The 13,954-nt window shown below is 38.7% G+C and overlaps 1 protein-coding gene across 1 annotated transcript in view; it reads right to left on the bottom strand.

The window, feature by feature from the left end:
* Dark (Death-associated APAF1-related killer) overlaps positions 1-12,178 on the bottom strand; it is a 28,550-nt gene extending 16,372 nt beyond the window's left edge. Inside the window, exons 1-4 of the mRNA XM_034973215.2 lie at positions 11,965-12,178; positions 3,951-4,108; positions 2,018-2,245; positions 603-811 (exon numbers count right to left, since the gene is read on the bottom strand). Of these exons, the coding sequence (XP_034829106.1) occupies positions 603-811; positions 2,018-2,245; positions 3,951-4,088 (575 nt within the window). The 5' untranslated portion in view covers positions 4,089-4,108; positions 11,965-12,178. The remainder of the gene's footprint in view (positions 1-602; positions 812-2,017; positions 2,246-3,950; positions 4,109-11,964) is intronic.
* Between the last annotated feature and the right edge of the window lie 1,776 nt (positions 12,179-13,954).

Genomic DNA, 13,954 nt, shown 5'->3' with positions numbered 1-13,954 from the left:
CGTCACAATAGTTTAAAAAGTGCCACACTTTAGGTTGCAATTCGATCACTACGTAGCTAGAAATTTCGTGACAGAACTTTTAGCGGAAGTTATAGAAATCGTAATGGAGTACTTGTGTAGACTGTAGAGGTCTGTAAGCTGAAAAATATTCCTGACTAGGTGATGCCCGCGACAAGGTCCGCGTGAGTTTCGGTTTGTTAAAATCCCGTGGGAGCTCTTTGATTTTCCGGGATAAAACGTAGCAAATGTCCTTCTCCGGGATGCAGGCTATCTCTGTACCAAATTTCGTCAAAATCGGTTAAACGGATGGGTCGTGAAAAGCTAGCAGACAGACACACTTTTGCATTTATAATATTAAGTAGTAGATGATGCCCGCAACTTCGTCCGCGTGGATTTAGGTTTTACAAAAATCCCGTGGGTATCTAGTCTTTGGTTTTTCGGGATAAAAAGCCTATGTCACTCTCCAGGTCTTTATCTATACCCATGCAAAAAATCACGTCAATCCGTAGCACTGTTGCGACGTTGACGTGGTTGAAGGACAAACCAATAAACAAACACAGTTTCGCATTTATAATAAGGGTGATGGAAGTATGGATACTCACTTATTCTGTTGAGCAATAATGTCATCATCGGACTTACAGTCGCCGAAATTGAGCCAAAACATAACCCCGTTGAAGTCCGAGGTAATCAGTAAAGGGTTAGTTCGTAGCACGCTGATCGCTAGAGCGGTCTTCCCGCACCCGGACATACCGTGAAGTACGAGGATTTGATGCCGGCTTAGCGACCTTAACTTCACTAGTATATCTCGCTCCTTAAAACAAGAAAATGACACAATATTAACTCATTAATACGGAATTATAGATAGATTGAATGAATAATTTATTAATGAACTAGCTTATGCTCGCGACTTCGTCGGCGTGGACTTACTAAATACACAAATTTCAAACCCCTGTTTTAGCCCTTGAGTAAAAAAATTCTTTTTAGCGGATGTGTCTAATATACATAGCTATCTGCATGCAAAATTTCAGCCCGATCCGTCCAGTAATTTGAGCTGTGTGTGGCGTGCAAGTCATAGAGGCATAAATGCACTGTTTACCCCAGTTGTAATAGCGCAATGAACATTTTCCATTATGACCTGCCAGTGAACAGGTTCCTACTTAACTAGTGCCTACTCTGGCTTCAAACCCTGTGCATGCCACTGTGTGTAGTTGATAGATCAGTCAGTCAGTCAGCCAGTCAGCTTTTCCTTTTGAATGATTGATTAATTTATTCAATAAATGCAGATAGGTTGAAATAATGTCTGATGAGCCTTATAAGTATGTATAGCTTCCATACAAAGATTTAGAGATTTATTAATTTTAATATCACGGCTGACGTTGCGTGCGCGTCACGCACGTGCGCGCATAATTGCACACAGTTGCGCTAGTGTCTCTAATGACGCCGTGACGTTCCAGCTGTTATCAATAAGAAGAATCATCATCATCATCATCATCACCATCATCATCATCATCATCATCATCATCAACCGATAGACGTCCACAGCTGGACAAAGGTCTCTTGTAGGGACTTACACACGCCACGGTCTTGGGTCCCTGGATCCAGTGGCTCCCTGCGATTCGTTTGATGTCGTCTGTCCACCTAGTGGGGGGGTCTTCCAACACTGCGTCTTCCGGTGTGAGGTCGCCATTCTAGCTTGGGACTTTGGGACCCCAACCTGTCCAACCCCAACCTGTGTATGTACCCTGTCCATTGCCACTTCAGCTTCGCAACCCGTTGAGCTATGTAGGTTACTTCTCCTACGGATTTCCTCATTTCTGATTTGATCACGTAGAGAAACTTCAAGCATAGACGTCCACAGTTGGACAAAGGTCTCTTGTAAAGGATTTTTAATGACCTCTAAAGGACCTCTGAAACCTCTAAAGGGGTAAAATAGGGGTTTGAAATTTGTGTAGTCCACGCGTAGGAAGTCGCGAGCATAAGCTAATATGTCAATAAGAAGAATAATGATTTTACTCACCACAGCCATTCTCCTAACAAAATGATCAGGTAGCCGCGGCACATCTCCCCTACTAAGGCTGTCCTCGAAACTGTCTTCGATCATGGTTTGGTTGTTCTCCACAGCCAGCTTCTCCCATAACCACTTGTAGTCTTTTGCCAAGCTGTCCACAAACGCATTGAAAGCGTTATTATTGCCGCTTTGCAGTAACGTATCGAGGAGGTATCTTGTGCGGTCCACTCGGTCCGTCTGTAAATCAAACAAACCTCATAAATATAGCAAACATATTGATGTAAGGATGATAATAGCCTATTGCGATAGCCTAGTCGTTAGGACTTCCGCATCCTAATCGGAGGTTGGGGGTTCGATCCCGGGCACGCACCTCTAACTTTTCGGAGTTACGTGCGTTTTAACTAATTAAATATCACTTGCTTCAACGGTGTCATCACATCGTGAGAGTTTTCCATGATGTTATAAAAATTAAGGATTTTTTTTCGTGAATTACGAGAGCCAAAACACGATTGGCACAATTTGGCTCGATGCAAAAAAATCGCGAAGTTTCCCCAAAATACGCATTTTTCACACGAATATTAGGAGAAACCCCAGTTTTATTCGATTGATATAAAATCAATTTCAATATAATTTCGCATTTACGTTCAACGTTTAACTAAGGGATTACGGTATTATTTCATGCTAACAGAGCACATTAGAATTTTAAATATAAATATTTATAAAAAGCGTGCAACAAAATTTGCGCTCGGGCGGCCCAGACTTTTCCATACATTTAGCCTTTGTGATCCCATTTCGCCTTAAATGATAAGTATTTACATTTCGCGCTTGGGACTAGAAAATTCTGCACTATAAGCAACTTTCCATAACTTTACCTAAAATACCTTATCATAATTCATCATGATCAACCCATCGCCGGCTCACTACAGAGCACGGGTCTCCTCTCAGAGTGAGAAGGGTTTTGGCCATAGTCTACCACGCTGGCCAAGTGCGGATTGGCAGACTTCACACACCTTTGAGAACATTATGGAGAACTCTCAGGCATGCAGGTTTCCTCACGATGTTTTCCTTCACCGTTAAAGCAAGTGATATTTTAATTACTTAAAATGCACATAACTCCGAAAAGTTAGAGGTGCGTGCCCGGGATCGAACCCCCGACCTCCGTTTGGAAGGCGGACATCCTAACCACTAGGCTACCACAGCTATATATATCATAATTATTATACACCAATTACATGAAAACAATAATGATAGTCATCAGATCATATTACGAGTACTTGGCCCATGACTAATCCATAAAAATGCATATTATATGGTAGCACCAGCTTATCTCTCAAGTGCTTTTACTTTTAATTATATTTATATAAGCACATATATTGCCTACTCACCAAGAATCGCGTCGCTTAGTCTGATGAAAATAGATACCTTATCAACGATTGAGTCATCGACATACCTGGGACTATGACTATTTTATGCAGAATTCAATAAAATACAATTAATAAGTTTACAGTTTATCTATAAAAAAATTGTGGTCAAAATAAATAAAAAACATGATTTTCTCATGACAACTCGTGCACTTCGACAGTCCGTTGTGCCAGATCCTTTCTTTCCACGCATATGCAAACTGTGGAATCAACTCCCATCGGCGGTGTTCCCACTAAATTACGATATGGGGTTATTCAAGGGGCGGACCAACGAATTCGGTAGTTCCTCTAGTGCTGCAAATATTCATGTGACACGCCGCACCTGCTCGTTTGCTCGCTATATGTTTTATTTTATTTTAAAAAGGCCTTTCAAGAGCGCGCTACCAAACACGGTCCTGCACACAGATTACAGGAATTGCAACTTACACATCCCATCCGCATTTCGCCACCTTCTTCAAGCCATCCGTCCAGCGGGCTGGAGGACGTAGATCTGTCGATGAAAAAGTTCTAGACCTACTCACCAAGTTGTAGATGTGATCGAACACTTCGTTCGATATGGCATTGTTCGTGAACAGCTCGTCTAGTATGTAGTTGACGTCCAGGTCTCTGACGATATCCTGCTGATGGTGCTGCAGCAACATCCGGTTCTTGATGTCCATGGTCGGCGTCTGACACTCATCTGGAAGGAAATACACCAAACTTTTATTTATATACAAATTAAAACATGAATTTTCCCGCGAAGTTGCTTATGAAAATTCCAATTTTTGGTGATTAAGAAGTTTTTGTAATCCTAGATACATAAATAAGTCTTTGAAATATTATTCTTATTATAGTTTAAGCATTTCACGAAGGCGAGTGGCTCATGCTTGTGTTTAAGTCGTATCGGTATAAATAAGGTACACTAAATGCGTGCGTTTGCGAGCGCCTGCTCGCAACTGATTGGTTCGACATCCACGCACGTATACGACGTATCCACAAGTTCACTCGTGAATTGCAAAAACTGTACGTACTGAATATTCTTCTGACTGAATCGTCATTATCATCATGATCAACCCATCGCCGGCCCACTATTGAGCACGGGTCTCCTCTGCGAATGAGAAGGGTTTAGTCAGGCCGTAGTCCACGACGCTGGCTCAGTGCGGATTGGCAGACTTCGCACACCTTTGAGAACGTTATGGAGAACAATTACCAGGCATGCAGGTTTCCTCATAATGTTTTCCTTCAGAGTGATATTTAAGGTAAGTGAGATGAGGTAAGGAACCCTAAAAAAGTATCTATCGTTGCTTTGTATTCCTTATACGGTGATTATAATGTTTTCAATAGCTATTTCATACATTCTTTCAATGTCAGACAGCATTGTTTCAGTTTTGTATATAGATTTCTAAGTTCTAACCCACTCGGATCCTCCAACGATATGCAACGATTACAATGTCAATTGTCAGGATATTAGATATCCTGACAATTTGATAAATGATTAGATAATTTGGTGAACGCATCTGCATTCTTCTGACTTGCATAAGCCATTGTATGACATCATTCTATGAAATAAAATAAAAAAATCCTATATTTTGCAAAATTTCACGATATATTGCAAATAAAGCATCTAACTGACGCTAGCAGTCAACGAACGTTCCGTAAGTAGGCCACTCGGATTCAATGCCGCGTCGTGGGCTGGGCATTGACCCGAGTTTTGCACGCTATACATTGCGGGTTTGAAAAATACAAAATGAGGCAAATGGTTATTGGTATTGGATTGTGTTTAGGTAGTATAACGCAAAATTTTTGCTAGCGCTCTGGTTACAGTGTACGAGGCATGCCTTTTAAGTTTTGTCGTTTGAAGAAAAAAACACAACTAGAACCTTATAGTACTTTTTATGGTTTTTCAAAGTATTCACCATGAAGCTTAATACACTTTTCCATTCGCTCAAACCAGTTATTATAACATTTATTCCACTCTAAAGTGGGGGTGTTCAAAATGGCTGACTTGCGAGCGTCGACTGCTTCTTCACCGGACTGGAACCTTTGACCACGAAGACTTTTCTTAATTTTAAGAAATGTAAAGAAATCGTTAGGGCTTAGGTCAGAACTCTATGGAGGATGGTCAAGAATTTTTACTTTTTCCTGCTTCAAATACTCAATCGTTTGACGAGGGCTGTGTGAGCTTGCGTTGTCGTGGTGCAGGATGATGCGTCGCTTTGAGTTAGATTTTCGAAGTTCGGCGACGACTTGTGGTAAACAAACTGTGGTATACCACTCTACATTAACCGTTCTACGATCTCCAAGTGCAATAATCGCAACATGGCCGGGTTTTCCAACGAACGTGGCCACCATCTTCTTTGAAGTGGTTCGAGAACGAACAACTTTAGTCGGTTTTGGCTCGTCTTGAAAGACCCAGATTGTAGATTGTTGTTTGGAATCAAGATCGTAGGCATAGATCCAAGATTTGTCACCACTGATGATGTCGTAGACGTGATTTGACTCTCCTCGGTTGAACCTTTGCAGAGTTTTCTTGCACCATCTGACGCGGGGCGTCTTGTGATCGTCGGAAAGCAGATGCGGTATCCAACGGCAAACTAGCTTTCTCACACCAAGCGCTTCATGCAAGATCTTCTGAATGGTTGTCCCTGAGATGCCTAATAGATCCTCTATCTCTTGATACGTCACATGACGATCTTCGAGAATTAGTTGTCTCACAGCAATGATGTTATCTTCAGTGAAGGCGGATTTTGGGCGTCCTTCGCGAGATTTGTCACTAACACTAGTATGTCCACGCTGGAATTCTAAATACCAGTGTTCGACAGTCCGCACACATGGGGCTTCATCACTGAACACAGATGTTAGCTTTTCAAAACACTGCAGCCGTGTCAGGCCTCTTCTAAAGTTGTAGAAAATTATTGCACGAACATTTTCCTTAGAAAGGTTCATTTTCGTACGTAACCTGACAGATTCCAATCGACGCTGTGACTAAACAAAAGCATTAATCCTAATACTTTCAACTGTTTTGAGATCCAAAATTTAAACACATTCGAATATAGAACAGTTCCAAATTCAAAATTGCCGGGAAATATGGAAACGACAGAACTTAAAAGGCACGCCTAGTATATGCCTCGTTTGTAAGGAGTAGACTGAAACTAGAGAAATATTTCTCTCTCTCTCTCTGTTTAATTTCTGAACTGCCGGCGAGTAAATTTTATTAATCGGAACTTAGATTCGGAATTTAAACCACTAACCACTGTATTTTTAGACCGTTCGTCGTGGGAGTGCGAATGATGATAATAATAATATATAATGGAGCAACAAATATGATTTGGTTAAGTAGGTATATTCGCATTTGTGCGAAGTTGCTTTGACATTTTTCAATGTTTATCTTGCTATGCATACTACCTACCATGGCCAATAATTATACTTTTTATTAAAAAGTAATCGGTCATTATTTAGTTTTGTATAAATTTTGGAAGATTAAGAATTTTTGGTCTTTACTCTTTTCGGCCGCGAGGTCGAGGGTTAGGTCTCAGGTAGGTACGCATCTCTGACATTTCTTTACTTAACTTGCTTTAACGGTGGAAAACATCGTGAGGAAACCTGCATGCCCGAAAGTTATCCATAATGTTCTCAAAGGTGTGTGAAGTGTGCCAATCCGCACAGGGCCGGCGTGGCGGACTGATGGTCTAAACCGAGGAGAACCATGCTCAGCAGTGGGCCGGCGATGTTTTGATCATGATGATGACCCATTTCGTACCAATCTCATCTTTTTTTATTTTATTTTTTAAAAAGAATATTAACCAAGTTAATAGCTGATTAATATTCCCCTTTCCCCTCTAATTAAGCGTAAAGCTTGTGCTAGTAGTAGGTACGACAATAGTGCAACGGGTGGGATTTGAACCGGCGACCTTTCAGTTTTTAGTCCGCTCCTTTAGCGTTAAGCTATCGAGGCTCTAAATCTATCTGTTGTTATTCTTTCTTTTTCTACTTCCAACATGTTAATAATTAATCAATTACATGAAAACGAGCTTAGTCATGGAGTGAAGATAAAACGTTAGATCGGTAAGTTGGTTTCGGAGTAAAACTTCATGATTTACAAAAGCTAAAATGACTAACCCTTTTATTGAACTTAATGTGCTCAATGACTGATTGAAATCTACTTGAAGGCATCAGCTAGTAATAATGATAAAGTAATAATTACCTATACAATCTATTTTATAGGGTTAATTGTTTTATTGTACCATTGATAAAATTAAACAGTCGGAAGTTCGGTCACCCATCCATTTACCGACTTTTTTACTTAGAATATGAGTTACAATAATGCTGAGAGTAGATATATGTACTATGTAGTAAAGTTTACCTAAATGAAATATTATGGAATAATTATATTATTACCTTAGAAACCTTTAAGTACCACCAAAATCGTAGCGAACTACGTAAGAACCAATAAGTACGAAACCCCACACAATGCCCACACACATAAAAACAGTTGGCAAAAAAAATCACATAAGTACTTAACCGTTATTATAAGTAAATCAAAGCGCAACTCTTCAAAACAACTGAACTTAATGAGTCTCTACAAATGAGTGAACAACTAAGTAGAATGAATGCTTTAGTATTCCTCAATTCCCAATATGACCTTGCAGATTAGAGACACCTACACGTAAATAAGATGAACACACAGTCAAAAATATGAGCACAACTAGGTACTTGTGTCGTTGACCGCACTATGATTGCCAAGGTCGCCATTGATGTGTAGAGCTACTACGTCAGTGTTTGAAATAGCAGGACAAGAAAATCGTCTCATGTGTTCGAACTGGGGGTGTTACGGATATTCGCAAAAATATAAAAATGACCCTCTTTAAATACTACTACTAAATAATCTACTGTTATGATTATTATGTGAGACTGTCCAAATAGCGTTTAATTCAGTCTCGTACATAAGTAATCTTTAGGTTCATAATATACGAGCAGGTAGCTATCAGAGTAAAGATTTGTTTGTTTGTAATCGTTAATAATCGTTTCACTATTAGAAAGCTAATTTATTCAGAAGTATTATGTACAATTCCAGTTGCCTGGCTTCGCTTGGGTGGAATAATTCCACCCAATCGAAGCCAGGCAGTTCAGCTAGTAGATAGATAATGTATAGTATGCGACAGGTCGAGATAGCAATCGGGAAGGGAACGCCCCGCAAACCCACACAGCTCCCGAGCTAACCCGGTGCGGGCGAGCTCGGGTGACGTGCGGATGTGTGGGGCGTCACCCCGCCTCATACCCTGATTGCCATCTTGACTTGTCGCGTACTATACAACAATTCCATCCTTCACAATTGTTGTCAAAAATATAACTCAAGACATGTCTCAGAAAACTAAGATACTTGGCAACCCTACTACTGAATCATTTTAAGTAAAATCTGTGATTTACTAGGTAGATTTTTTTTTTTTTTTATTCAGATACAAGTTAGCCCTTGACTGCAATCTCACCTGGTGGTAAGTGATGATACAGTCTAAGATGATAGCGGGCTAACCTGGAAGGGGTATGGCAGTTTTTATTAAACCCATACCCCTTTGGTTTCTACACTGTAGTCTCACCTGGTGGTAAGTGATTATACCGTAAAGTCTAAGGGTGAGATCTATAGAACGCACTCTGACTTGGCTTAGACTTGAAGACAGAGTTAAAACGAGACAAATGTATATTTCTCACATAAATCTGTCTCGTTTTAACTCAATCTTAAGCCTGAGCAAATTCAAAGTGCGCTTTATAGATCTTAGCCTTAGATGGAATTGGAAGTGGATGGGCTATCCTGGAACGGGAATGATAGTTCTACGACAGGTAGTTTGTGAAATAAAAAGTGCTAAATAGTTTCTGAATTGTATGTTCACTAATTACTTAAATGAGCAAGTCCTCTTTGTAATTGAGTCTTGAACCTTCAAACTATAATGTACCAAAGAGTTTTGTAAATCACTACTGTATGGTTCTATGTAGGTACATTATAGTGTGTACACAGTTCCTTAATAGCACCTGTATTTAGTTTAGGATGTCAAGGACTTGTTATCTAGATCTGAACTTGAGTCATATTTGTTTGCAAGTGCATTAAGGTGGCTACACATCATGTAACTTAGAGCTTGAAAAGCCTTTTACTGTACAATTTACAATATATACAATTTGCAGTACAGTTTTAAAGGAGATCTCAATCTACTAGAGGGCATTTTGATTTTGTTCAGACTTTATGTACAAGTTAAAAAAAGATATTAAGCAAGTAATATGATATGATAAGTAGGTATAAAGCTAAATTGTATATCAATCAAGCAATAAATTAAGTACATTGCACCAGCCATTTTATCATGAAAGTTGCCACAGAGTTCAGGATGTTATGCTGCAACTGTGCATTTTACTAAAATGATTTTAGTCAATTAGTGGAAGTCAGTCAACCAGGGTGATTGTGATAGTCACACAAGCTACAGTTTGACAATCACAATCACCTGTTTTGCCGACGCTCGCGCACTATAGGCTTGCATTGTTGCAACAAGAATTACATAAATTCAGCCAATGACACCACTTGAGATTGCGATAATGATTGATGCAGTTTTAAGGAAGCAAGCTGCTTTCTCGTTCAATAATCTTGTTTATGTCTTGTACCTACCTACTGTGTCTACTGTGTAGAGTGCAGACTATATAGGGAAGGGATGATTGTTAAGCTTGTAGCTATGTGTAGCCACCTTTAGTGCGAGTATTGATGATGTATTGGTGTCACATAGCTAGTGGGAAGTTGTGGTCAACAATAAACTGATAATATTATTAACGGAAATAGACTTTTCACTGATAAGAATATGTAGAACATAGTATGATAAGTAGGTCTTATTTCATAATGATTGCAAAATTAAAAAGATAGAAGATTGCAAAACTTTCACACAATGTATGCTACAGTTAAAACCAATTTCATTTAGTAAAAACTAATTCTAACTGTATATATGTTACTCCAGATTCATCCTGACTCCACACTTCTTTGCTCAGCTCTGTTCCGTCTTTAAGCCCTAGAGCAGAGTGAATTAGAGTGAGAGACCTCTCGGTTTGATCCTAAATCGACAATATGTCAAATATTAGGCTATTTGACATGAAATAATTGAAAAATAGGGCTACCTGTATCAAATGTACTCGTACTAACATTTGACACCTGCCAGTGACGTTTTGTTAGAAGTTCTCTAACTGTCACAGTCATGAACTGTGCCTAAAATGATTTTGTAAAGCAAAGAGCTAGAAGGTAGAAGTTCACAGAGGAGGTCCTGAATGAAGCAAGCGTACAAGGCCAAGTGGACCAAAGACAGAGCTGGTGGTGAGCAAAGTGAGCTTGGAATATTCTTAGTGAAACAAAGATTGATGCTGAATAAAGGGATGATGGAGCGAGTCTTTACTAGTTAAAACTGCAAAGTTTTGTAACAAAGGGTTTTAGTTGTAACTTGTTTTTACTACTTTAAACTAGTTGCAACAAGTTTGAACTATAACATAGACCAACTGTTAATACAACAAAGAAAAATAATAAAATAGTGGTTCTTATCTTTTGGATGGTATTCCTCATTGAAGCGAATCAGAAAATGAGTAGTGGTGGACTACCATATTATTCCACATGCAGCAGTTTGAGTTACTCTCTGGATTTTTTAATCAGGGTTAACTAATTTAAGTATAATAACCAGATGCAATGGATTAAAAGGCTCTCTAAACCACAAAATAAAGAATTATGTCAAACTAGCTTAGAAACACAAATTTCAAACCGCTATTTTGGGGTTGAATTTTCAAAAATCCTTTCTTAGCGGACATCTATGTCATAACAGCTATCTGCATGCCAAATTTCAGCTTGATCTGTCCAGTGGTGTGTTGATGGATCAGTCAGTTAGTCAGTCAGTCAGCTTTTCCTTTTATATATAGGTTAACGTAATTCTGCTGTAATACATATGACATATTTGACTTTTTTAACTAGCTAAGCTCTTCTTCATTGTAACTAATGATGCATAGCTTTAATTTTTTATACAAACTTCTTTAAAAACAAAAACACAAGCATCACAAGAAGGAAGTTTTATGCAAGACTGATTTTCAAGTTTCCTCATTAATTACTTTAATACTCTAATTTGAAATAATATATCACTGGTTAATTTGGTGGTGAAAATTAGAATTGATTAAATAACTAGGTATCATGTGTTTTAGCTAGTTACATGAATACAATTTAAAATAGGTTGTATGGATATTCAATTTAACCATTTAAACTGTACGGCTTTCTAGGTACAGCCTCTAGGTCTCCTATACAAAATTCAATTGCCCTGTGTTTCTTTTTGTTACAATTTAATACAGAAATAATCATTTTTCCTGCACACAACAAAGATATTCGCATATGATGTTTTGAAGCATTTACCTATTTCAATTCAGTACAAATAACTAGTTATACACGATTTCGAGCATTGTAAAGAAAACTGGTTAAATCATTATGTTATTCTGAGTTATAATTTTACTGAAAACATCTAAACTTTAGGTATAGATATCAAAAGCATGCAATATACTCACTCCTTTATGCACTAACGAATGTAGTAGTCATACGGTTATATTCATATATTTACAAGCGGTAGGATACTTTACAGAGTTACCTAATCACTTTATTAAACATTTTACACATAAATTACGTCCTAAACCACTTTAGCACCAAATTATTAAATAACAAAGCACACAAACACTGTACGCTTTCCACTTGTCCCGTTTGTTTTGTATGACAGATTGACAGAATGCATCACGAATCACGCAAGTTGCAACTTGCAAGGATAATGCATTTTTTTGTAGCTTCAATTTCATTGGTCAGGAGGAAATACCACTGATTTCTGATTGGTCCTTTGTTTGAACTGGTGATTAATACCACAGATTATAAATATACAGACGGGCACAGAATGGGCACAGATCATAGATGACAGCAGTAGATAAAAATAGTAGGTATAAATATATTATAAAAGCTTGATTTTGATAAAAACAAACTTTATTCCATCTTGAGTATAAAATTATGTACCTTCTAAACCCTATTATTACACCACCAAAAAGCTTTACAAACAAAAATAATATACACTAGATCATAAAAAAGAAAGTTTAAACCACAGACGAGTCACCTATCGGCAAACGTCAGAATTAAAAGATTTGGCGCTATTTTTGAATTTGACTGCATGCGTGCGGCGGCGTGTCCAGCTCCACTTAGCTCGCACGAGTTGCCGCTGCCCATTTGAAATTTTTGTGCTTGATTCTTGAAGCTTGAATACTTGTACAGAATATGAATACCGGGGGCCGAGCCTAGACCGAGCCACTATTAATTATTACACGATTACAGCTGATTATAAATCTGTGACGCATTAAATTAATAGAAATGTATTTTAGAGTTAATGTTATCTTCAGTTAAGTCACAGGCGCTATTAAAAACAATTCGAAATAGTGGTTTTATTAAATTAAAAACGTTAAAAACGAATTAAGAGCCTCAATAGCTCAACACAGGTAAAGGAGTGGACTGAAAACCGAAAAAGGTCGACGGTTCAAACCCCGCCCGTTGCACTATTGTCGTACCTACTCCTAGCACAAGCTTGACGCTTAGTTGGGGAGGAAAGGGGAATATTAGTCGTTTAACATGGCTAATATTTAAAAAAAAATTAAGAACCATTGGCATTGGAGGGAAGAACATTTTGCTAAGTTCCTATTCTTCTAAGTTCTACCTATTATATCAGTTCTTCGAACTATGTGCTCTGCCCTGCCTATTGGCACTTCAGCTTCGCGACTCTTTGAGCTATGTTTGTTACTCTGGTGAGTCTGATTTTTCATTTTTGATTTGATCACATAGAGACACACCCAGCATAGCTCTCCGTCACCCGCTATATAAACCTGAGCCTTTTTATCAGACCTCCAGCGCTCGCCAACCCCCCCGGTGACGCTGTAGCGGCCAGTAGGGCCTACGCAGCATAGTCAATCCGAAACAACAACACAAAATATCAGACCTATAGTTTGTGAGTTCATTTTGCAGAGCCCATTTCTGGCAACACGTACCTACCTATATTGTTCGACTTTTATTTTCGGGCACTGAGACTGAATGACGGGTTTTGGACATGAACATGTCAATTACAGCACGGGGCAGAAAATAATGTACATCGGCCTTTAGTTAGAATGACATTTCGGGTTTATAGAGCGTTGTCTCTGTCACTCATACCTATATGACGTTTTGTTGGTCTCAACGACGGAGACAATGCTCTACAATTCGCTATCTCCAAGGTCGATGTAGGTGCATTATTTTCTGCCGCGTATTGTACCGAGTTTTCCCAATGCTGCCCAGCCCAATTTCATACGGTTGACCGTTTTCTTGAAGTTGGAGCTATCTAATTAGAGCTTTATTAGCAGGCCCGTAATAAATAATTAAGTAAGTAGGTATTATATAGGTTATTTGGTTAAGTCAGGCTGACCTAACCAAATAAAATTATTGGTTCAAAAAAAATAATCAGGTAGAGCCTCGATCGAGCAGATGCAAAACCACAAA

The sequence above is a fragment of the Maniola hyperantus genome, chromosome 11 (assembly GCF_902806685.2).
Source record: "Maniola hyperantus chromosome 11, iAphHyp1.2, whole genome shotgun sequence".
Taxonomy (NCBI): Eukaryota; Metazoa; Arthropoda; class Insecta; order Lepidoptera; family Nymphalidae; genus Maniola; species Maniola hyperantus.
This window is presented reverse-complemented; position numbering and strand designations above follow the sequence as displayed.